Below are 23,871 nucleotides of genomic sequence, written 5' to 3' on the forward strand. Positions count from 1 at the left end.
TTGCTGCACGCGGTTTACTGTTTACTGTTTACTGTTGCTGTACAGTTAAAAGAGGAGATATAGGGCTATTATGTGGCCCAATGGGCTCAAGAGAGACCCTCGCGATTGGCACATCAAAATGATTAATGTTCTATCGAGCTGGGCGTTAGACGCTTAAGACCAACTCCCTTAACCCCCACCCGGACCAAAGCGACCCCCTACCGGTCAGGGTATTCATAATTATTTTTTGGCAAACAATACAGGTGTGTGGGTGGATTCGTTGCCATTGCGTGCTGCTGTGCAAAGTGTATATACATATATATATATATATATATATATATTTATAGTCGGGCGGGCTGGGTCTATAAATTAATCGCTCAATCGATCATTGGACAACTGTTAACTTTGGCAACTTTCGGAAGTTGGCCAAGTCGGCTCGATAGTGGGCCATTCGCTAGGTGCATTGGTCAGGAGCAGCATGTCTTTCGCGGATGATAGCTATAGCTTCTGTCGCCTATACGAGTATCAGCACGATGAGGAACAATGGTGCAGTTCGGCTGGCCGTTTCGTTATTGAAATTTTGTCTGATGAGTTTTCTTTTTTTGTATTCCCCTACCTCGTTTCACCCAGGCAATCGACATGTCAACGCTCGGCTGCGCCCATTACAGCATCGCCGCGACGCAGCAGCTCAGACTCGGAGGGTCTGACAGAGCCGGCGGTACCGAAACGTACAACAGATGCTGACATTAATTTTCAGCGTGTCTCTGTCTCCGGCGAGGATACGAGCGGCGTGCCACTAGAGGATCTAGAGCGTGCGTCGACGCTACTTATCGAGGCACTCAAGCTACGTGCCAAATATATGCAAGTGTCGGATCAATCGTTCCCAACCACCACAGCACGTTTCCTTAAGACGGTGAGTCTGAAGGATCGCTATGAGAATGTGCCAGTCAAGTCGGTTTCAGGTAAGTCCAAATCGCATTTGAATCACCCATCAAGCAGCATCCGTATCAGCATCAGCAACAATTGGTCTAGCCGAGGCATCTAAGCGTCGGTGTGGGCACACCCCCCCCAAATACATACATGCATATGTAGTAGAGAGTTCTGCCAGTGTTGTATAGCACCATGAAATGCATATATGTATAACAAATACATGTATATATGTATGTATGCCTGCCATGTATGATACAAACGAATAGTTTCATTTATTCTTCTTCTTTTACCGTTAGCTTGATGTATACATATATGCATTCATACATATATGTATGTATATTACCGTTATAGTTCAGTTGACCATGCGCTAGGAACGCATTAAGCTCTTTATACTCTTATTTTCAGCTAGAACTGCCCTGCCACCTAACTACCCCTCTCTCTTTATCAACATTGCTCTCTATCTCTCGCCATCTCTCTCTCTCTCTCTCTCTCTCTCTCTCTCTCTCTCTCTCTCTCTGTCTCTCTCTCCCTCCTTGTAGTTCTCTAAATGTGTATATACTCATGTACATACATATCTAAATGTATATTTATCTCTTTCTTTTGTATATCTCGCTCGCTCGTCTTCTTCTATTTCGTTTAGTAAGTTTCTCAGTTCAGGTCTATGTAACTCTTGCTTGTCTTGATTTATTTAATTAATTTCTATGCTCCCGGCGTGTACATTATTCTTTCTTTTGTTTTTCCTGATTTTGTACAAAGATTTCTCTACATATATATATATATTTATTTTTATTTCATTTTATTATAGACATAATTCGCAAACAGAGTATGGCGAACTATACAGGTAATTCGGTCGCGGCTGCTTCCGTGTTCGGATTGAATTGTTAAGTTCTTTTGTTGCTTTCCCGCTTTTCTCCCCACTCTCTCATATCACACTCACACACACACACACACACACACACACTCTCTCTCTTTCTTTCTCCTTCACACACACATACTTCCCAAACACCATTGCTTCCATTTGTTGACTGATCCAATATCTACACACACACACACACACATACAAATGTTGAACCGCTTTACGCTCTTTTGTTTTTGCGTTCCTTGTGCTAATCGCTCGCTCTCTCGCTTGCTCTGTTTATGTTTTCTTCTTTCGTTTCTTAATTGCGCGCGCTCTCTGGAGTCCGCGTGTCGTAGCAATTAGGCTTTGTCACGTTCTCAGAGTGTATTTGCAGATTTACCGTTGCTTTTTGTCTCATTGTTTTGTGCACTCAACTGTTGCGTCTCTTTCTACCACATGTAACTTTTGCATTTGCTAACACACACACACACTCTCTCTCTCTCTCTATCTCGCTCTCTGTATGTCACTCCTCTCTCTAATGTGTTGTGTCTGCCTGCCGCTGAGTGCATCGCTTATCTCAGCCGAGTTTGAAAACCTCACTTAAAAAACACTTTAGTATCAAGTAGACAAGATCTAAAATGTATGAACTAATTAATTACAACAAACAAATGCACAAAAACTGGCTAAAGCTGGGGCATTGACTTTGAGATAAACCAAAGGCCAACAAGTCCACTTATCTCGGCCAGACTAAGTCACCTATAGAGTATATTGTTTCAATGTTTTACTTTTCTATTTCTTAACATCATTTTCGATACAGATATATACGTATATTTTTTTGTGTTCTTATTGACCAAGCACACAGCAAACAACAAGAACAATTTGTGTGTAGCGCATTTAAAGTAGTAGCTAAAATACCGTTAGTTTTGACAAATTAATTGAATTAGTTTGTAACATTTGACAACACAGTTAATTTGTGCTTAATACTCAATATCTCTATATGTATATTTATTGCATAAACACACAAACACACGCTCAGAGCATCACACACTGATGTCGCCCCTAAAATCGAGACATGCCTGGGACGTCGAGTTCGTGCCAGATGAATCGTATTTCATAAAGCCAGTGAATGGAGTCTTTCACATCTACAACGATAAGGTGAGCTCGACACGGAATAACTTCCCTTCAGCTATGTACATATGTATGTGTATCTATCATCTATTTGATTCGCAGGAATGCACGAGTGAACTGGACTTTTCGTATCCAGATATGAATCAGTTTGTGAATGACATGCAGGTCATGTGCAATATGATAGCCGATGGACCACTGTAAGTGTATATACTCTATATATATATTTATAGATATCAAACTTACTTTAATTCAAATTCCTTGTGAATTGGCAGGAAATCATTTTGTTATCGTCGCCTTTGCTATTTGTCGTCCAAGTACCAAATGCACGTTTTGTTGAATGAGCTACGCGAATTGGCCGCCCAGAAGGCAGTGCCGCATCGCGACTTTTACAACACTAGGAAAGTGGACACGCATATACATGCCGCGTCCTGCATGAATCAGAAGCATTTGCTGCGCTTCATCAAGAAGACGCTGAAGAACAATGCCAACGAGGTGGTCACCCATACGAACGGCCAGCCGATGACACTGGCCCAGGTCTTTCAATCGATGAATCTGACCACATATGATCTAACCGTTGATATGCTGGATGTTCATGCTGATCGCAATACGTTCCATCGCTTTGATAAATTCAATTCCAAATATAATCCCATTGGCGAGTCGCGCCTCAGGGAGGTCTTCCTCAAGACGGATAATTATTTGAATGGCAAATACTTTGCACAAATCATAAAGGTATAGGCAGAGAACTACATATATATAGAGAGATTTGATGTAAATATAATTCATATATTTTTATACTTAACTAGGAAGTGGCTTTCGATTTGGAAGAATCGAAATATCAGAATGCCGAGCTGCGTCTCTCCATTTATGGTAAATCGCCCGATGAGTGGAATAAACTTGCCAAGTGGGCCATCGATAATGATGTCTATAGCTCGAACATACGTTGGTTGATACAGATACCGCGCCTGTTCGATATCTTCAAGTCGAACAAGATGATGTCGTCATTCCAGGAGATAATAAATAACATATTTCTGCCGCTATTCGAGGCGACCAACAAGCCAAGTGAAAATGCAAATTTACATCGTTTCTTAAATTACGTGATTGGCTTCGATTCCGTGGATGATGAGTCCAAGCCAGAGAATCCGCTATTCGATAGCGACGTGCCCCGTCCGGAGGAATGGACGTACGAGGATAATCCACCATATGCTTACTACATATATTACATGTTCGCCAATATGACAGTGCTAAACAAATTTAGAAAGTGAGTTGAGATCCCCCGGGGAGGACTGATCAAATATTTATATATATAATATATTATATACGCCGTACTTCTATCATATTCACAGGCAGCGCGGTCTGAACACATTTGTGCTGCGTCCTCATTGCGGCGAGGCTGGTCCTGTGCAGCATCTCGTCTGTGGATATCTGATGGCTGAGAACATTTCGCACGGCCTGCTGCTGCGCAAGGTGCCGGTGCTGCAGTACCTCTACTACTTGACCCAAATCGGCATTGCTATGTCGCCGCTGTCAAACAATTCGCTGTTTCTCAACTACCATCGCAATCCACTGCCAGAATATTTGGCTCGTGGACTGATTATCTCACTGTCCACCGATGATCCGTTGCAGTTTCACTTCACCAAGGTAAGTGGGACAGAATATAAAGAGAGAGAGAGAGAGACAATGTCATTAATTTGCCAATTATGCATTTAGGAACCCCTCATGGAGGAATACAGCATTGCAGCGCAGGTGTGGAAGCTCAGCTCCTGCGACATGTGCGAGCTGGCACGCAATAGCGTTATTATGAGCGGCTTTCCACATAACGTGAGTAAAGGACTCTTGAAGAGTTTTCCGTGCGTTGGCTCATAATTATATCGTTCTATATGTTTCTCGCACAGATCAAGCAACAGTGGCTGGGACCCAACTACTATGAGGATGGCATCAATGGCAACGACATAACACGCACCAATGTTCCAGAAATTCGCGTCGCCTATCGCTACGAGACTTTGCTGGATGAACTCTCCAACATATTTAAAGTGAATCAAACCTGTCATCAGAAGGATGAGAAATGATAGATGCGATATAAAATGCAACCCATATATACTTGCTATTATTATTATATACATTAACATTAGTTATGTATGTATGCATAATAATTGTGTACTTTGATGTGAACCGTTTCCTCTACTAATCCATTATATTAATCCAACAGACCAAAATTCTACAAACTTATATACAGGGCATTAGCTGGCATTAGCAACGGTAACTGCGATTTCCAGCGAGTGCATTGAGTAATCTTAGCAAATATGTTAAACGTATAATTGTATCCGTTGTAGGTAGATTCTTATTTTTTTCCTGAGCTGGTGCTGGTGTTGCCGCTGCATTGCAATTAAACTAGACATTATATAAACAAAAAACAAAAACAACAAAAAAAATCTCCAAAGTGTAAACTCTAAATAAAACTGCAGAATTTTAAATAGTTGATCATTTATTTTGTAATTCAAATTTAAAGGCCGCAAATCTTGCGGCTAATTTGAAATCCACTCGCGCCATCTAGCGTCCGTTGGAGTATCTATTAAAGACAATTGTTATTATTCTGCGCTGCTTGTGTTGCCGCTGTATTTCAATTAAGCTAGGCTAAAATAATATTTGAAACAATAAATGTATCTAATGTGTAGCTCTTAATAAATAAAATTGCTAATGGCAAAGAATTTATCGTTTCACTTGTACAAGTGTATCTCAATTAATATTATTTTCTAATTTAGCGCCTATTTCTTTAGATATTAGCGCCATCTAGTGCACATTGGTTGTCTCTTCTATATGTTTTTATTATTTATTGCTGCGGATATACATACATTCATTCCCTTTGTTTTCACAAGGAACCCATTTGAACTGCATTTATATTTCTACTACCCCATCTAGAGTAAGCTTAGAAAATTGAGGTAGCACCTGTACAACGGTTTCATAAATTATCTGAATTATTGCAGCAGGTGACTATAAATTGTCCACAGCTGGCAAATGAAATATTGAAATATAAAAGCAATGCTGCCATATTCTCACATGATTTGAATTCCACTGGCACTTGCGCTTGAACGCCCTCAATGTCTATCGATATGGTACGATACGTGAATTTCAAGTGAAACATATCGATGTATCGATATAAGATCAACAATACCAACAAATACATAGACATTTGTGCGTACCTGTGTTATTGTGTCTGAGAGATTCTTCTCTGCAACTTGTCTTTGTTTCGACAAAATTAAACACACAAAAAACTGAATAAAAAATGATGGTATCACAAAGCTGATAAATCGCACATAAATTGGCAGCGTCATAAAAGACGGCAGACTGGTAAGACATCATCAAAGGGACAAAAACTCCTTGAGCGAAACAAGTCATCGTCGCTCAACGCTCTCTGTCCGACTCACGCGTATACGTTTGTGTACGAGTGTGTGTGCGTGTATGTATATGTGTGCACAATGACCACCCAGCGAACGCATCGAAATGCCACCAGCACCGCGGTGGGGAGTGGAGCCGGCGATTCCGATTATGAGACGCTCATGCAGCGGCTGCACATTGGCGGCAGCTATCAGCGCTCGCCCGGTGGCTTTGACAACTTTATGCATGATGCACCACAACAACCGCAACAGCAGCAGCAGCACCACCACCACCATCAACACCAGCAGCAGCAGCAGCAACAGCGGCTGTCCAACAGCGAGGATTACAAGCTATATGAGCGTGGCAACATAATAGCTGCCTCAAAGTACGCCACCGCAATACCCAAGGCCGGCACGGAGCCCATTATGATAGGCAACGGCAGTAACAGTCAGCCGCCGCTCATATATGCGCCGACGGCTCAGGTGCTTGGCCAGCGCATAGCTCCGCAGAAGCATTCGCCGGTCTATGAGAATCTGGAGTTCTATGGCCAGTTCGATACGAACCAGCGGCGTGCCCAGCCCCAGAGTCCGGCGAGTCGGCAGAGCGTCATGCTGAACGACTATTTGCTGATGCAGCCCATTGGAGGGGGTCGGTTTGCACATACGCCCGTGCCGGAGGCGCCCCAGAAGCACACACATCAGCCCATCGAGGAGCTGTCCGCCGTGGCGCCCATCTATGAGAACATTATACCCCATTCCGGGCAGCGGGCCCAGCCGCAGGCATCGCCGGCCACGGCCACCATGTATCAGCACACAGAGATGGCCACGCCCACGCCCACAGCTAACCAAATGGAGCTGAATGCGATGATGCTATCGTCGCCGCTGCACCAGCGCAGCAGCAGCAACAACAGCTCGTCCAATGCCGGTGGTAGCTCCGGCGCCTTGGGCTCGCCCACGCAGCGCTATCGGAATCTATCGCTGCCCAGCCATGTGAGTCCGCTGGCCTCGCCGGCGCCGACGCCGCTGGCCAAGCTGCAGCTGCAGCAGCACACGCCCATCAAGCAGCAGCAGCAGCAACAGCAGGTGGGCATCAATGTGTCCGTCAATCCCAACTACATCGAGGACATCAACAGTTCCGACTATGTCTGCATGACGGCCAATCTGCACCGCAGCACCGCCGCCGCCGTCCCCACCAGCAGCGCCGTCAACAGTCGCAGTCCCAACAACAGCAGCAGCATCAGCAATAGCAACAGCAACAACAACAGCAATGGACGACTAACTGCGGTCAGTCCGCAGCCGCCATTGCCGCCGCCGCCGTTGACAGCGGCCGCAACGCAGACGTCAACGGCAACGACGTCCGCCGCAGCGCAAATGCAACCCCTACAGCTGCGCGCCACGCCCATTGCGACAACGGCGCCACTCGCGGTGGCCACCTCGCCAACGCCCTCGCAGAGCAGCACAGGTGAGTGGAGAGCACTATCCGTGCATCTCGACTAATACCAAGACAGCAATATGACTAACCCCTGCACGTACGTAAGCTATACGAATATGCATACAGAAAATGGATGACTAACTCTTATCGGGTTTTTCTGCTCTAATGGAAAACGTTTTAATGAAAAGCTGCAAGAGCTGGGGCAGAGACAAGTTGAGGGGACTGAGGAATGCCAGCTGTATTTACTTCAACCCTTCTCTCTCTCCCTCTCGCACTCGCACATTCATAGTAGCTCCACGGCCAAATACTTTTCTAATATCCAATAACTCAATGTGAAGAGAAGCCTTGTAGACTTTTTCTCTCTGAAAAGATTATACTATACTAAAAGATTATACTATTTATACGTAATGCTAAATCTAATGGAGAATTATTAATTTATCTCATCTATCATATCTTTTATCATAGACATTTTCTTTATTGCTTTGTCTATCTTTTAAGTTTCTCCTAAAGAGTATGTCGCATTTAAAAGCTGGAAGGAGAAAAGGAGTCCAGAGAAAATCTTTCCTATATAGTTCCCTCACTCTCTCTCTCTCTCAGATTCTTTTAAAGAAAAATCCTAACTCGCATTCTCTTAAAGAGGGAGAGGGAGAGTGAAACCCCAAAAGAACCAACCCAAAGTGTTTTCAAAAAGGTTTTACTGGCGTTTAGTAATGCTCTCCAAAGAGTAGTAGTTCTTTTTCCCAATGCTCTTTAAATAGTAACTCCTTTAGAAATATCCTAGCTCGCATTCTCTCTAGAGAGCTTCCTCAACTGAAGATACTAACGAGAAAGAATAACAGAGAACTTATACTGTTGCAGCTTTACGTTTTACTGGCTTCATATAGACAACATTTGAATAGAAACATACTCAAATACTCTAATCACTCTACTGATCCATCATATACAGTTAAATATATATCATCGTAATCCCAATTCTAATCATAATCTTATGCTCTTTTTAACAATGCTTGCCTAGCCGCCTTGCGGCCCAAACGAGGTATGCCCTTCATCTAACCCACTTGCAATGGCTTAAGCGCCTCTTTATTCGCGTCGCTTATACTAAATGTTTACTGTACTTTGTCCACGTAACAGGTCTGACCAAGAATTTGCTGCCATACAGCGTGACGCCGCCGCGTCCGGCTGGCCCGACCGAGGCGCAGCGCAAGATCGAGGAGCTGACGCGCCAGCTGGAGGAGGAGATCGAGCAGAGCGAGGAGCATGGAGAGTATTTTGGTAGGCCAGAGAGTTGAGACCGATTTGCAGCCATCTGATTGCTAATCTTCCACTTGCAGGCATTTGCCACACCTGCGGCGAGAAGGTGAAGGGCGCCGGCCAGGCCTGCCAAGCCATGGGCAATCTATATCACACGAATTGCTTCATTTGCTGCTCCTGCGGCCGGGCACTGCGCGGCAAGGCGTTCTACAACGTGCACGGTCGTGTCTACTGCGAGGAGGACTACATGGTAGCTACCCAACTCTTGACGTGTCTCACTCACTCCTAAACCGAAACTCTCTCTCTCTCTTTATCGTCTTTGTAGTATTCGGGTTTCCAGCAGACGGCGGAGAAATGCGCCATTTGTGGCCACCTGATCATGGAAATGGTGTGTACGCCCAGTCCCTCTCCCTCTCTGCCCCTCACTCAATCTGTCCTCCTCTAATTGGTTTTGTGCACCTTCAGATTTTGCAGGCCATGGGCAAGTCATATCATCCGGGCTGCTTCCGCTGCTGCATCTGCAATGAGTGCTTGGACGGCGTGCCCTTCACCGTGGATGTGGATCATAAGATTTACTGCGTCAATGACTACCATCGCATGTTTGCGCCCAAGTGCGCCAGCTGCGGCAAAGGTGCGCTGATCCCAAATCCCCTATATATATACATATATATATATATATTTATCCGTATTTATATATCTTATTTATATAATATGCTCTGCTGCAGGCATCACACCCGTTGAGGGCACCGATGAGACGGTGCGCGTCGTGTCCATGGACAAGGACTTCCATGTCGATTGCTACATCTGCGAGGAGTGCGGCATGCAGCTGACCGATGAGCCGGACAAGCGATGCTATCCGCTGGACGGCCGCCTGCTCTGCCGGGGCTGCCATTTGCAGCGGCTCGCGTTGCAATCGTCGCCGCACACGCGCCACCAGGAGCCCGTCTGTGCATCCTATCAGTATATGGGCTGAGGCTAGCCATGCGCCACGCCCATTCGACTGACGATAGCAACTAAATGCACAAAATAACTATACAACTATAAAATATACATATACATATACATATATACCGTATACATATATATGCACAGTAAATAAACAACGCGCATTTCCATTTTTGCAATAACCGATTTAATAAACAATCTAAATTTCATAAATACAAACGAACATATGGAATCAGTTGACTACCCCGTTTCTGATCTTGATAATAATTGCATTTCTTCTGTTCCCTCCCGCTCGGTTATGCCCCATTTCCCTTATCCCCTGTTTCTATGTGTTGTGTGGCAGCGGCTTCAGTGCATCAGAATCTCCAGCTGGACGAGACGATTGTTGGTGTCCGAGGGTATGCGATAGGGCAGCGTGGCCGCCATGTTGGTCAGTGCCTTGGCGCGCTGGCGCAAATGTGAAAGCATCTCCTCTTTGTGCTCACCCAGCATCTCGTCGGAGGGGGTGATGCTGCGGCTAGTTATATTGGCGCCGGCCCTCATCTCCAGATACTGGCCGTAGATGAGATCCATGGCGGCCAGCAGGACATCGGGCAGCACTTTGATCAGTTCGGTTCCAGCCAGCTTCAGCTTGTTGACACACTCGTCCACCTCGGCACAGTTGTTGGGCATAATGCGATTCCTGTTGAGTACCTCAATCGCTAGACCCGATTGGCCCGAATGGTAATAGTCGAAGAACTTGAGCAGCTCCGTCAGCATGCGATAGGTGCGCATCACGGGCTCATCGACGTCAGCTATGCGCCGGCTCAGCGACTCATTCATGCGCTCCGCCATCACGGTCAGCTGCTCGCGGACGCTGCCCTTCTCCGCCGGCTGGTGCACCACCTGCGTGAGCAGCGAGCAGAGCAGCCGCAAAGCCTTGTCCACCTGGCCGCCAATGAAGTAGAGACGGATGGCCGCCTCGAATTTGGTGCGATGCGCCAGCTCGTCGCCCACCATGCCGGCCAGGATGTATTTGTCGAAATCCAGGTTGGAGAATTGGGACAAGATGCCGCTGCAGTGGGGGGAATGGATAACATTGAGTAAAAGCTATAATGAATGCCATCATCAACTGCTTACCCAACGTAGCGCCACGGATCCGAGGGATCAGGCGAGCCGAAAATCAAGAGCAACATATTATCGTCGCAGTTCTCGACGAGCATATCGCAGATGCAGCTCATCATCAGGTTGCGTCCGTCGGAGCTCTTGAAGTTCCGCAACAAGTAATAGTATTGCAGTGCCTCGACGGTGTCGGTTTGCTCGAAGCACTTGGTGTACATGATGATCAGGCGCGCCAGATTGAGGCGACGCATGGGCGGCGGATCGGTTGGGTCGGTGGAGAGCAGCGGCTTCTGGATGTCGTTGGGCGTTGCGAGCATATACTGCTCGTTGAGGGCGATGGCCATGTGCACGGCATGCGGACGATTGGCATCGGTGCGAGCGAGAAACTCAAGCGCTGCCTCGAACTGGCCAGTGAGGACGAGCACCTGGAAGTAGAGCGGCGCCTTCTGGCGTGCATTGAAATAGTGCTCGCCATACTTCTCCAAGATGAGCGACTGCAGGTCGCCGTAGCTAAGGCGCTCCAAGTCGTAGTCGACGCGCTCGGCGGTGTTCAGTACGCTCAGCTGCATCCAGAGGAAGTCATCTATGGTGCGCACCACCTCCTGGTGCGGCTCGTTCGGATCACAGGCCAAGACAATGGCATAGACCTGCAAATCGGCAAAGAGTTAGAAATTCCCCAGAGTTATATATATAGATGTATATATATGTGTAGCGTACCGCCTTCTTGAAAGGATCTGGGCAGACGCGCAGCTTGTTGCAGTACTCGAGCTTGAGCTGCCCCTCGAGCTTGGCAGTGGGACGCTCAGATTCGTTCAGCTGACGCGATTGGTCATGCTTTTGTTTGAGCTTATGCTTGGCCTGCAGCACCTTCATCAAATCGGGACAAACGCCGCCCTCCTTGAGGAACTGCACGGCGGCGCCGAGATCACCGCTGCGCAAGCTGTAATAGACATGCGGCCACAATGGACGCCCATCGCTGATGTCGAGCAGGCCGACCAAGGAATGCGGCGACTGGAACGCGATGGTCACATAGGAGCACACCGTATTGTAGATATTGGGTATGCCGCCGCGTTGTGCAATCAAACGATTCTTCTGGATGACCGTATTCATGTACCGCTTGTAGCACTGCTCCAGATAGCTCAGGGCCTTCTGCACCAATGGCGAGCCGTTCTGGCGTAATTTGGCTGGCTCAGCGCTGTGGCTTAGCGGCGTCACATTGGCCATGTAGGTCAGCACGCTCCACATTTCTCTACTCTGACTATCCATGATAGTGTCATGTTCCTTTGCCATTTGGGAGAACTGGATGAGCAAATTGGTGCGTTGGCTGCCCTGATTGTGCACCTCATTGTAGACGGTTATCTGCTGGGCATACAAGGCCTCCATGCGATTCAGGCGAGAGCGCGGCATGGCTGTCTGTGGCAGTACGGTGGACACCATGTGGCGGTGCACCTCGGGAAAGTCATTCTGATTGGGCCCGACCAGAGCATTAAGCAGATGCTCCTTCTCCTCGCCCCACTCGGCAAGAACGCAGCGCATTTTGTTACGCTCTACCGATTTGAATATCTGTTACAGAATATATACGACCAGAATCAAAAGAATTCAAGCAGATATAAAAAACATGCTCACTCACATTTTTATTGGTCTCCTCAATCACTGCAATTATAGCATTCTCACGCTCGTTCTTCAGGTAGCCCTCCACATCGGTATCGCCAATGGGGTTGATGGGCTCGAAGGATTGACTGGCGCTCAAGGTCTCGAGTTTCTGTGTCAGCTTTGGCAGATCGACGCCCCTGGAGCCAAGCAGAATGTGACTACAGGAAAGAATGCATGGAAAACGTAAATATACTTCATTATAATAGACAAAGGCAATTGTTAGCTTACGCTTGCAAATCGTTTGTGCCGGCTTGTGTGACGCGCTCATGCAGCTCTTGAGTGGCTTGCAGCACCTGCGAGAGCGTACGATCGACGCGCGGCATTTCTGTGTCTATTTGGGTTTCATTGGAGAGACGCTGTGCCTGCTGCAGCAGCTCGTTCAAATTCAGCGCCATGATTCAATTTTGTATTTCCTTTATTTTGTTTAATGATTGAAATAGAAGCCGACTTTAGCACACCAAATAAATAAATTCAATGCTGGAGCACGATAGCCGGCATGACAAAACGAACAAATCTCAGTGAGACCAGAGGCATGGCTAGCTATCGATAGCACTTTTCAACTCTGCGTTCAGCTGTATATCGATATATTGCAACGATGTCAACGTCCCAGCATATCATATGAACAATCCAACACTATTTCATACTGTAACTATAGCAAACAGGCAGCACACCGCAATCGCTTGCAACGGGAAGCAAACGTAATTTTTTTAATACACACAAACACAATCGACACACACACATACATATATACTGGCGTACTTAGGTACAGTGAATTTTGAATTAGTGTTTTGTGCTCGTGTGTGCATACATATTGGCAAATATAAATTAGAACAATAAAGAGCATAAGAAAAACACGTACGCACGTCACGCGGACGACGACGACGATAACGCACGGAAACAACAAAAAAAAGAATTGAAAAGAAGACACCGCAGTAAGAGCGTAAATTTCAAAGTTGCTAACAAGAAAGCTAAAGCTTTAAAAAAAAAAAAAAAAAAAAACCATGTCAGCCGCCGAAGTTGAGACACAGCCGCAGCAGGAGACGACGAACGGCACCAGCAAATATGATGTGCCCGAGATCGAATTGATCATTAAGGTGGGTTACTTAGCCAACCACATGCAATAGCAGACATTTACACATGCATACATATATACATATGCATGTATGGATATATGCATGTATTTCATAGATTTCTAGTATATGCCCGCTTTGCAAATTTTCAGTGCATCAAAAAAGTGAAAATTATGTTGTTATTGTGTTGCAAAGAACAGAATCAGCACAGACACCTTGTGCTTCTTCTCGGCTTCAGTGTCACTTGAAATACATACATATATGTACATATGTACATACATACTTTCGTATATACAAATGTATTCATTATGCTCGTTTTTGGTCTTTTATTTATTCATCATCATTGTACGCTGCCGCCCCCTTTTGTATTGTCTGTCCGTCTATCTGTCTACTTGTCTGTTTGTTCTTCTTGTTTTTGTTATTAAGCTAAGCATCGCAAAAACTGGTTTCAACTCTCGCTCGCCCTCCGTCTTTCTCTTTTGCTCCTTCGCTCTTTAAGTTCTCGGCCAGCTAAGCACAACACACACTTATACATATGTATATCTGTGTATGCGTGCATGCTTCAATTTGCATTCGTAGTAACAGCAGCTCTGTTAAATATTCTTGCATTTTCTTTGCGTTTTAATTAATAAGTTCTTATCTGACATAAACTTTAATCGCATTTCATTACTTCAATTGCCTGACATCGCACACGTTCCTATTGCTGCTGCCTATCTGTGTGTGCGAGTGCGTGAGTGTGCTCCAATGTGTGTCTGTGGCTTCGAAATTTCTTGGCGCCTACGTCATGCAAAAACGAAGACGAAATCAACACTTCAACTCGAACATTTTGTTGTTTGCCAACGTAATTGTCTTTGCACACAGTCATTGTTGATTTTATTAGTTAAGCAGCCATTATTTAGGGCCTCATGTGAGCCGAGCTCTGGCAGCACTCCTCAAACGCCCACGTCTTGTATGCGACATTTGCCGCACCTTCGACAAACAATGCGAAGAAAAAGAACGATGACTAATGCAACTCCAACTGCAGGTCATAGAGTTTGCCAATATCTACTTCACCTACCACCCCCCTTAGCTACTTCCTGTTAGATTGAGAGAGAAAGTGAAAGATGGCTGCCTGAGCGAGCGCACCTGTTGAACTCGGTGCACTCTCTCAATGAAGCAGAAGCGTCTTTTGACATAACACACACACTTACATACATGGATAAAGAGAGGGCAACATATACATGCCATTTGTAATCAAAGGAAAAAACAACAATAAACGTAAATGTACAAATAAAGCGTTTAAGCAAAAAGTGAAAGTTCAATTTGGTTTGCGCCCAAATACATTGCGCCTGGTTGTTGCCGTTGTTATGTTGCATATATGAAGAAAGCAGCAGCAGCAGTAGCGGCATTCACTCTTCCCCAACAACTGGCTCTGCGCGCTGCTTGTCGCGTGCAGCAAACAAAACATATGTGTGCTCGGTTGTCCGAGGTCCAACAACAAACGAACAAAATACAACCATTGAACGCTAAACAGGTTTTTCTCGTGTGCAGTTTTCCGCCTCCTTGGCCAAAGCCAAAGGCCCAGCCACAGTCATCGCCCACACAAACACACTGCATACAACACGTACAGACTCCATGTACGTATTGTTACATCTCAACGGCAACAATTGCGCTTATTGTTGTTCGCTTTGATAGACTTACCCAAAAAAAAAAAATTCAATGCCTTTTTGTTTGGAATCGAAAATGTATCGATATGTGTGGAAATTCCACGCAGTCTTAAGGTGTTAGCTTTTTGCTCCGATAGTTAATTATTATACCACACATACTGTGAATATGCACATACATATGTATGTATGTATGTGCTTTATCGGCTTGACATGTGAGCATGGAGGCGCACAGCAAGCAAGCATATTGCCTTGCAATGCATTATGCATTATGTGCGCTCACTATCCACTCACGCGTCCATCTCTAAAGCGCTGCTGCATGACATTTAACAAAGCACGCAAGAGAGGCTTGTCTTGCCATTGCCATTGTTTATGTTGTTGTTGTTGGCTTTGTAGGTGGCGTGTGTGCAGATGCATTTCATTGACAAATTCAAAAAAAAAAAAAAAAAAAAAAAAAAATAAATAATAAAAAAAAAAGTCCCGCGCAATGCTTACATTTATTGTTGCTTGTCTTTTGCCTGTGTTCCTTTTTACATACATTTCGCAATGGAAAAATAATTTATTTTAGAAATTACTTAACATCGTTGTACTTTATCTGCAATGTTTACTAAAATAGCAATTAAGTCACAAAGTTCGCAAAATGAAATTGACAAGCGTCTCAGCACGCCATAAATAAAAATAATAACAATAAGACATGAACATGAAGACGCGACGCGAGCAGTACAAGCACAACACCAACAACAACAAAGAATGGAAGAAAAAAAAACCCATTAGCCATTTACCAATTTAGGCCAAGATACGAGCCAGCGAGCATTCTTGAAGCTCACGTTCCTTGCCTTCACTCACAGTTGATTATAATTTTTATTATTATTTTATTTTGTGTTTTTGGCTATTACTTCATCAACTCGAAGCCGTTGCTCGTGCAGTTTCTATTGGGGCGAATGCTTCCGCCGCTACCCTGATAAGATATGTATGTGTGTGCGTGTGTTGGAATATGCGGCAATTTGGATAGGGAGAGGCAAGAACAAGAAAGCTCCCAAGCCCAAGGTTGACGTCTCTTTCCCTCTCACTCTCATTTAGGCAGATTGCTTATGACAATAAAATATTGCGCGCTGCAGCTGTCAACGCGAACCGGTTCCAAAAATAACGCATTCTCTCAAACGAAACACACGCACAGACTGCACAAATACAAACATGCATACATACAGCAAGTCGTGCGTTAGTATTTATGAGAGCTTTCCATATTTATTTATGATTGTTGTTGTTGTTGCTACTCGCTCTAGCCGTGCTAACAATTTGTATTTTTTTTTATCTTATCTCACTTTTATTTCTGATGAATTACGTTGGCCCTTTTACAATAACAAATTTAACGAAACAAGAATCGAAGATGATTCGTAGATGATTCGTTTTCTAACTACAGTGAGAAGGCAGAGCAAGAAAGAGATGACAAACCACACACACACAAACTATAGATTTGTCTCGCTTCTGTGTGAATGATGCCATTTAAATTTTTGCGACGGCTGCCGTTGTTGCTTCTTTTCCGTAAACCGCAGTTTTTTATTTTCAAGTTAAATGAAATGTATTTAAAGGAAAAAAAATAACGTTTTTATTGCTGATCATCGTTTGTTGTCTTTTGGGCAGGCGCATTTATTATATTTTCTTTTTCGATTATGAGACTGCTTGTTTCATGCCACTTGACATTTGCCGACGCGATCGCTTTTGGCATATTTTACGTTCGTCATTTCTATTTTCGATCGGCGAATGCAATTTTTACAATCTTTTTTGAGCTGCATGCAATGGTGAAATGATGAAGAGCCAGCGAATGGCAGAGGCAAACACATCAACTTGACCTTTACTATAACCTCATATGAGCGTGTTGTACAATTTATTTTGCAATTCATACGGCAATGTAATTACTTTTCAACCGCATTCACACGAGTGTGTACACCCTTGCGCACACACACACACGGACAGTCATACACATGCAAGTGCAAGTGAGAAAGTAATCAGGTCATTTGGGAATTTTAAGTGTGACAAATGTGTGCACATACATTCATACATATGTATGTATGTACATACATGGGTATATAGACTTGCACATGCAGGCGCTCGTATCAGTAAATATCAGCAAACAGTTAATAACATTGCTGGGCGTTCACCGGCTGCTAATAATGCGACAGGGCACATATACAATATTTCTGCCACAATATAAAATAAACCGTTAAAGCGCCAAGCGTTAAATGCTTTGAGTGACGACGCACCCGTGACGACGCTCCCCTTCTATTCCACCTTCATAGCGACGCACGCATCAGTGCTTAATAGGAGGCGGCGTGGGCGCGGCTTCTTTAGCTATGTATACATACATACATACATATGTAAGCCTACAATGTGCATACATGTGTGTGGGTAAATAGCTATAAATATTTATTTGTGCATATATACATATGTACGTACATACATATGTATGTATGTAGTTATTTTTATATATGATAAATTTAGTAATGATTGATTGTGTGAGTGTGTATGTGCGTGTGCGAGTGTGAAGCTATTAAGCTCTTAACGATAATTTTTTGAACGCCTGTTAATTAGTTTTTATTTAAAACTATTAACATAATTGCTAAGCGTAATTTATGCGCGTAAGTGATAAATCAGCTGATTACGAGCGTTTAGCTGCGCACAGGTAGTCATAGGCCATTCAATTATTTACATAGCTACATTTGGCCGACTGGCGACTGTTACAAGATTTCTATTTTAGGCAGCAGCTGGCCGGCAACCTTGTAAGCAATGTACGCTGTAAATGGAGTTGTATTGCACTACGCAAACACACACACACATATACACACGCACACGCACACATGCGGACAAACACAATTACTTAAGTTTATCTAACACAAATACACGTGCATGCATGCATGCATGCATGTGAGTGTGTGTGTGTGTGTGCGCACTTATAAATTACCGGCTGTCGATAAATCAACAAGTCGAGCTAAGAGAGCAAAGCTGATGACATCATCATCCGACATTTGCTGGTCAAATGCCACGCAGGCGTGCCCGCCGTTCGCATGCAAAATAATGGCGGCCAGGAACTGTTTGTGTGCACTTCCTTCTGGCGGCAAACGAATATCGATGCCGGCACACATACACACACACACACACACACACACACACACACACACACACACACACACACACACACACACACACACACACACACACACACACACACACACACACACACACACACACACACACACACACACACATATATATGTGTTTACATATTGTGTGTATGTGTGTGTGTGTGCATATATCATGCGCCAACAATTCATCACGCAAAACGATATTATGAATGATGATGTCACATGATTAAATCAAACAAAAATGCAAACAGCAATTGACGAACTAACGATGTGATAATAATAATAAATAAATAAAAAACTATGAAAATAATCGAAAATCAAATTGCGAATTATAAAAATAATCAAAAGTCAAACAAAAAACTATAAAAATAATCAAAAAATTGAAATAAAAGGAGATATGATTTAAAAAAATACATTTATGTACATATCTATAAATACCAACTCCCATTGAAAAAAAAAAAATAAAATAAAATAAATAGAATATAAAAGTATACAAAAATGAGTTCAAATAATAAATTATAAATAATTAAATACATTAAAAAATACCAAAACTAAATATACCAAACTAAAGATTAAACAAAATTCATCATAAGAATCCCAATGTGTTTCGTCTCTTGAAAATATGCAAACAATATAAATTTATTATACTGGTTTATTTTGAACAGTGTGCCGTGCTTTGTTGTTGACTTTATCGAGCGGCCACTGTACGTTGACTTATTTCATTAAAATGAATTTGATTTATTTGTTTGCTAAACGCCTGGCACGCGATCGCCATTTATTGTAGATAATTTATACGCGTGTGTGTGTGCGTGCACATATTTATATAAAACGATACTTGACCCAATTAATGTTGATATAAATTAATTAATTATCGTTTACTAGGCCTCCACCATTGATGGACGTCGCAAGGGCGCCTGCCTGTTCTGTCAGGAGTACTTCATGGATCTGTATCTGCTGGCCGAGCTGAAGACAATCAGTCTGAAGGTGACCACAGTGGACATGCAGAAACCGCCGCCAGATTTCCGCACCAACTTCGAGGCGACGCATCCGCCGATCCTGATTGACAACGGCTTGGCCATATTGGAGAACGAGAAGATCGAGCGGCACATTATGAAGCATATACCCGGCGGCTACAATCTGTTCGTGCAGGACAAGGAGGTGGCGACGCTCATTGAGAATTTGTATGTGAAATTGAAGCTGATGCTGGTGAAGAAGGACGAGGCCAAGAACAATGCGCTGCTCACCCATCTGCGCAAGATCAACGATCATTTGGCCAATCGCAACACTCGCTTCCTGACGGGCGACACCATGTGCTGCTTCGACTGTGAGCTGATGCCGCGCCTGCAGCACATTCGCGTCGCTGGCAAATACTTTGTTGACTTTGAGATACCGGTAAGTGGCTAAAACTCTAGTTATTATCTATTACACCTGCTAACCCTCTCTCTCTGTCTGTCTCTTTCGCTTTCGTGCAGACACATTTGACGGCGCTGTGGCGATACATGTACCATATGTATCAGCTGGACGCATTCACACAATCATGCCCAGCCGATCAGGACATTATAAATCACTATAAGCTGCAACAGGTGAGTGGATGAATACTTTGGCTAGGCACTGTAACTAAAGTATCCTCTCTCTCTCTCTCTCTCTCTCTCTCTCTCTGCAGAGTCTCAAAATGAAGAAGCACGAGGAGCTGGAGACGCCCACGTTTACCACATCCATTCCAATTGATATTTCGGAGTAAAGTTTTCTAGAGCCATGCACAGTTATTATTATTTTAAACTTTTATTTTTTTTTTGACAACTTTACAACTATATCTACTATATATATCAGCTACTTTATATAGAGAACAACTTCTGAATGACAACCATACGAAAAGGAAAACAAAAACATAAATGTATATGTATATGTATATATATATATACTTATGTAATATATAAATGTATACCACATAACTATAATATATTATATAAACGCGAGTTTTGTAAGCAGCCACCGTTGCCTTTCTTAAAATTTTAATTTACATTTGACTTTGTGTATTTTTAACTTAATTGCCCGCCTGCGTGTACGTATTGTTTAATTAATTAATTAATTTACCATATATATATCTGTATATGTATGTATTTGATATACATTGGCATTACACATACATGTGTATGTATTTAATACAGCTGTGAAAGCTATTCAAACCCAGAACGTTTTTTGAGTCCTCCCAGAAACCCGCCACCTCGCCTCTCCCTGACAATTCCTTTTTATTAGATATTTTCATTTTTGTTCTTTATTTCAGCAAGGAGCTTTTCTATGTAGGCAATCAATATTATTGTTTAGTTTTTTTTTTTAATCTTTATTTTAATTTGCTTTATTATTTTGGCTCCCTGGCGCAAGTTGCCATTTTGTTTGCTTTTAATTTTTATTTAATACCATAACAAGGAAAAAACTAAAAAAAAAAAAGATATAAGAATATGAGAAGAGGAAATTAAGAGTATTTTTTGTATTAAGTGAAAAATTATAAATAAAATACAAACAATTTGAAATACACAGATGGCCTTTTTTAATTTGGCTAACTTTGGCCAATTGAAGAATGTATGTGTATATTACTAAAATTAAACAGATAGAATAACATTTAGGGGAAACCCGGAGGTGAAATAAAAATTTGTTACAACCCTAAGGAGCGTTTTTTTTTTTGCCGCCGGCTGTCTTGCATTATTTCCATTAGAGTCGATAACACTATCAAGTGAATTAAAGCCCCGATATACAAATATCGATAGCAAAAGCTGTAGTGCGTTCAATTGGTCAGTGCTATAGAACTACTTATCGCAATATTTTGATTTTAAAAATATATTGTATATATTAAAGATTGAAATGCTGCGAGCTTTAAGAAACATTTCCATTACAGAACTTGTATTTGTTTTTAACTTTTACTTTCGATAAAATCTAATAAGTTTGAATTTCGATAGCGATTCAGCCACCTATTCAATCCGTATTGTTTGAATTTGCAGTAAAAAGAAATAATATGGGGATACCATATTGATATCTTTGTTAACAAATAAGACATTGTATTCAATTTTTTTTATTTTTCAAATATATTCGAAAATATATCGCATGCAATTTGCGCAAGACAATGATCGCGGAACCAGACTGGTTCAAATGTTTTCACCCTCGTTATTGTGATATAACAACGGATGATGGAATGAAATGACTAAGAAACGGTTCCAAGTGCCTCGTGTACTTTAGTGATAGACAAGCGGGCACACTTACACGATGGTATTTTTAGGTGCAACTCTGCTTCGTAACATTCACAAGTCGTCGGCACTTCGGTTAGCTGGGTCCGCCATTTTACCTCAGAAATCTATAACCCCAGCTCGAATTGCCAGTAACAGAGGTCAGTTGCAATTTGGTATTCAGTTTGTTCGCGAATATTCGAAGCAGTCCAAAATGAGTACTTTACCGCGAGTATTCTTCGATATGACCGCCGATGGCGAGCCCGTCGGTAGGATAGTAATGGAGGTGAGTTTACTAATTTTGCCGGTTTCTCTATTTTACATCTTTATTTGCAATTTGACAATAAACTGTTAACTTATTGCAGTAATTTAACATACTTATATATGTATGTGTATACATATTTAGTCTACACGTGTGTACGTGTACATGCATGTATGCATGTATTTTGTGTACATACTCATTTTCTTTTACAAAGTTTACAGTATGTTTGCACGAGAGAGAAAGAGAAAAGACACGTGATTAACTCTTTATATTGTAGTCATACTATGTCCTTTCGTACTCACATACTGAAACTAATTACATTAAATACACAAGTGCATATTTGTCTATGCATATATGTGTGTGTGTGTCTATGACTTAAGTGGCAATTACCGTTTAGCCACCTTTGAGTTTGTGTATACACAAGTACATACACATACCTTTCAATAAAAAAAATGCATGCATTCATGTACATCCGCATGTACATATGTATGTATACACACACACCGGGCTAAATGGGCGTGTATGTGTTGAGATAGCACAATTAAAGTTCACCGCTTATATTTTTAGTTGCCGAGTTGAATATATGCCAAGTAATGCAGCTCATATCACCTTTTTTTTTCTAAGTTAATACAAGCAAAAAAAAGTGACAAAAATGCCGGCATTTGTACATACATGAGGATGTACACACAAATCAATACAGGCAAACATAACCTCAATTTCTAAACGTAGAAAAGCTGCTTGTATGTCATGCGATACATGCATATGTGTGTGTGTGTAAGAATACAGTAAACCCGTTTGACTTTGACGAACAAAGTTGATAGAAAGAAATGATTTTATTTTGATGATGTAATTGGCTTACGTCAATTTCATTTTTAAAATATATATTTTAGCATTTAGACAATAAGCAGTTTCAGTGACATTCCACGCGCCAACTCTCCGCTGCAATTAATTTGCCGTATGTGACTGTGTGAGAGTGAGAGAGCGAGAGAGTGTGTGTGTATGTGCATACATGTAGTTTTGGTAATTTTCCGGTCATTGTACACATTGTATGTACATATGTATATACATACATATTTACATATTTATAAATACATATGTGCATGCATTTGATTTAATTTGGCACTTGTCTAATTTGATTTATTTATTCTTTATTTCGATTTCAATTTTCTAGCTGCGCTCTGACGTCGTGCCGAAGACAGCGGAGAATTTCCGTGCTCTGTGCACTGGCGAGAAGGGCTTTGGTTACAAGGGCTCCAGTTTCCATCGCGTCATTCCAAACTTCATGTGCCAGGGCGGCGATTTCACCAACCACAATGGCACTGGCGGCAAGTCCATCTATGGCAACAAGTTCCCCGATGAGAACTTCCGGCTGAAGCACACCGGCCCCGGCATCCTGTCCATGGCGAACGCTGGTGCCAACACCAATGGCTCCCAGTTCTTCATTTGCACCGTGAAGACCGCTTGGCTGGACAACAAGCATGTCGTCTTCGGCGAGGTCGTCGAGGGCCTGGATGTCGTCAAGAAGATCGAGTCGTACGGCTCGCAGTCTGGCAAGACCACAAAGAAAATTGTGGTTGAGGACTGTGGTGCACTTTAAGATGAATATTTTGTTAAGACGAAAGTCCGTTTGCATTTTCTCCAATTTTTTTTTACCAATTACTGTAATAATATGAAATACACAACATATTTTCAATAGACATTTTATGTTATCAATCAATATGCATATGTATGAATATATATATTACATATAATATAAGGGGCAACTTTTCAGGTAAACATTGTCAATGCAAGATAGAATCGCACAATAGCGTACCCTAAGCGTCTGATTGTAATACCAGCACTATGCGGTACCAAAACGATTCTAAACAGACTAACTAGAAACAAAAAAGAGAAAAGTATAATGAGAAGCA

At 42.7% G+C, this 23,871-nt stretch overlaps 5 protein-coding genes across 16 annotated transcripts in view; 4 read left to right on the plus strand and 1 right to left on the minus strand.

Moving 5' to 3' along the window:
- The window catches only part of AMPdeam (AMP deaminase), an 18,313-nt gene extending 12,733 nt beyond the window's left edge, over nt 1-5,580 (plus strand). For 6 of the 11 annotated variants that reach the window (XM_089263452.1, XM_089263449.1, XM_089263451.1 and 3 more), the window contains 9 exons: nt 610-941; nt 1,715-1,750; nt 2,784-2,902; nt 2,978-3,072; nt 3,148-3,604; nt 3,679-4,133; nt 4,219-4,513; nt 4,583-4,693; nt 4,768-5,580. In XM_089263452.1, the coding sequence (XP_089119578.1) occupies nt 610-941; nt 1,715-1,750; nt 2,784-2,902; nt 2,978-3,072; nt 3,148-3,604; nt 3,679-4,133; nt 4,219-4,513; nt 4,583-4,693; nt 4,768-4,941 (2,074 nt within the window). In that variant the 3' untranslated portion in view covers nt 4,942-5,580. Of the gene's footprint in view, nt 1-312; nt 526-609; nt 942-1,714; nt 1,751-2,783; nt 2,903-2,977; nt 3,073-3,147; nt 3,605-3,678; nt 4,134-4,218; nt 4,514-4,582; nt 4,694-4,767 lie in introns of those variants that run through there. The other 5 variants (XM_089263450.1, XM_089263448.1, XM_018109362.3 and 2 more) reach the window with 3 other exon arrangements.
- A 458-nt stretch (nt 5,581-6,038) lies between these two features.
- On the plus strand, nt 6,039-10,060 carry jub (LIM domain-containing protein jub). Of its 2 annotated transcripts, XM_030389882.2 has the most exons (7): nt 6,039-7,708; nt 8,694-8,714; nt 8,810-8,950; nt 9,010-9,179; nt 9,255-9,317; nt 9,395-9,560; nt 9,655-10,060. In XM_030389882.2, exons 1-7 carry the CDS (start codon nt 6,349-6,351, stop codon nt 9,900-9,902), a joined length of 2,169 nt encoding a protein of 722 aa, XP_030245742.1. In that variant the 5' UTR covers nt 6,039-6,348; the 3' UTR covers nt 9,903-10,060. The 2 variants fall into 2 exon arrangements, with proteins under 2 accessions (XP_030245742.1, XP_017964855.1); XM_018109366.3 differs by lacking the exon at nt 8,694-8,714.
- Nup93-1 (Nucleoporin 93kD-1) lies at nt 10,039-13,159 on the minus strand. Its single transcript, XM_018109345.3, has 5 exons — nt 12,857-13,159; nt 12,606-12,786; nt 11,693-12,538; nt 10,994-11,622; nt 10,039-10,928 (listed from the first exon to the last, which is right to left on the minus strand). The coding sequence occupies exons 1-5, from the start codon at nt 13,021-13,023 to the stop codon at nt 10,223-10,225; spliced, it is 2,529 nt and encodes an 842-aa protein (XP_017964834.1). The 5' UTR covers nt 13,024-13,159; the 3' UTR covers nt 10,039-10,222.
- Nucleotides 13,160-13,268: 109 nt separating this feature from the next.
- On the plus strand, nt 13,269-21,016 carry Clic (chloride intracellular channel protein 5). The gene is made up of 4 exons (XM_089265008.1): nt 13,269-13,722; nt 19,364-19,873; nt 19,954-20,064; nt 20,145-21,016. The coding sequence occupies exons 1-4, from the start codon at nt 13,630-13,632 to the stop codon at nt 20,220-20,222; spliced, it is 792 nt and encodes a 263-aa protein (XP_089121134.1). The 5' UTR covers nt 13,269-13,629; the 3' UTR covers nt 20,223-21,016.
- Nucleotides 21,017-21,700: 684 nt separating this feature from the next.
- On the plus strand, nt 21,701-23,658 carry Cyp1 (Cyclophilin 1). The gene is made up of 2 exons (XM_018109461.3): nt 21,701-21,985; nt 23,133-23,658. Exons 1-2 carry the CDS (start codon nt 21,740-21,742, stop codon nt 23,556-23,558), a joined length of 672 nt encoding a protein of 223 aa, XP_017964950.1. The 5' UTR covers nt 21,701-21,739; the 3' UTR covers nt 23,559-23,658.
- Nucleotides 23,659-23,871: the final 213 nt, after the last annotated feature.

The sequence above is a fragment of the Drosophila navojoa genome, chromosome X, assembly GCF_054131105.1.
Source record: "Drosophila navojoa isolate 15081-1374.11 chromosome X, UAZ_NAV_1.0, whole genome shotgun sequence".
In the NCBI taxonomy this organism is placed as follows: Eukaryota; Metazoa; Arthropoda; class Insecta; order Diptera; family Drosophilidae; genus Drosophila; species Drosophila navojoa.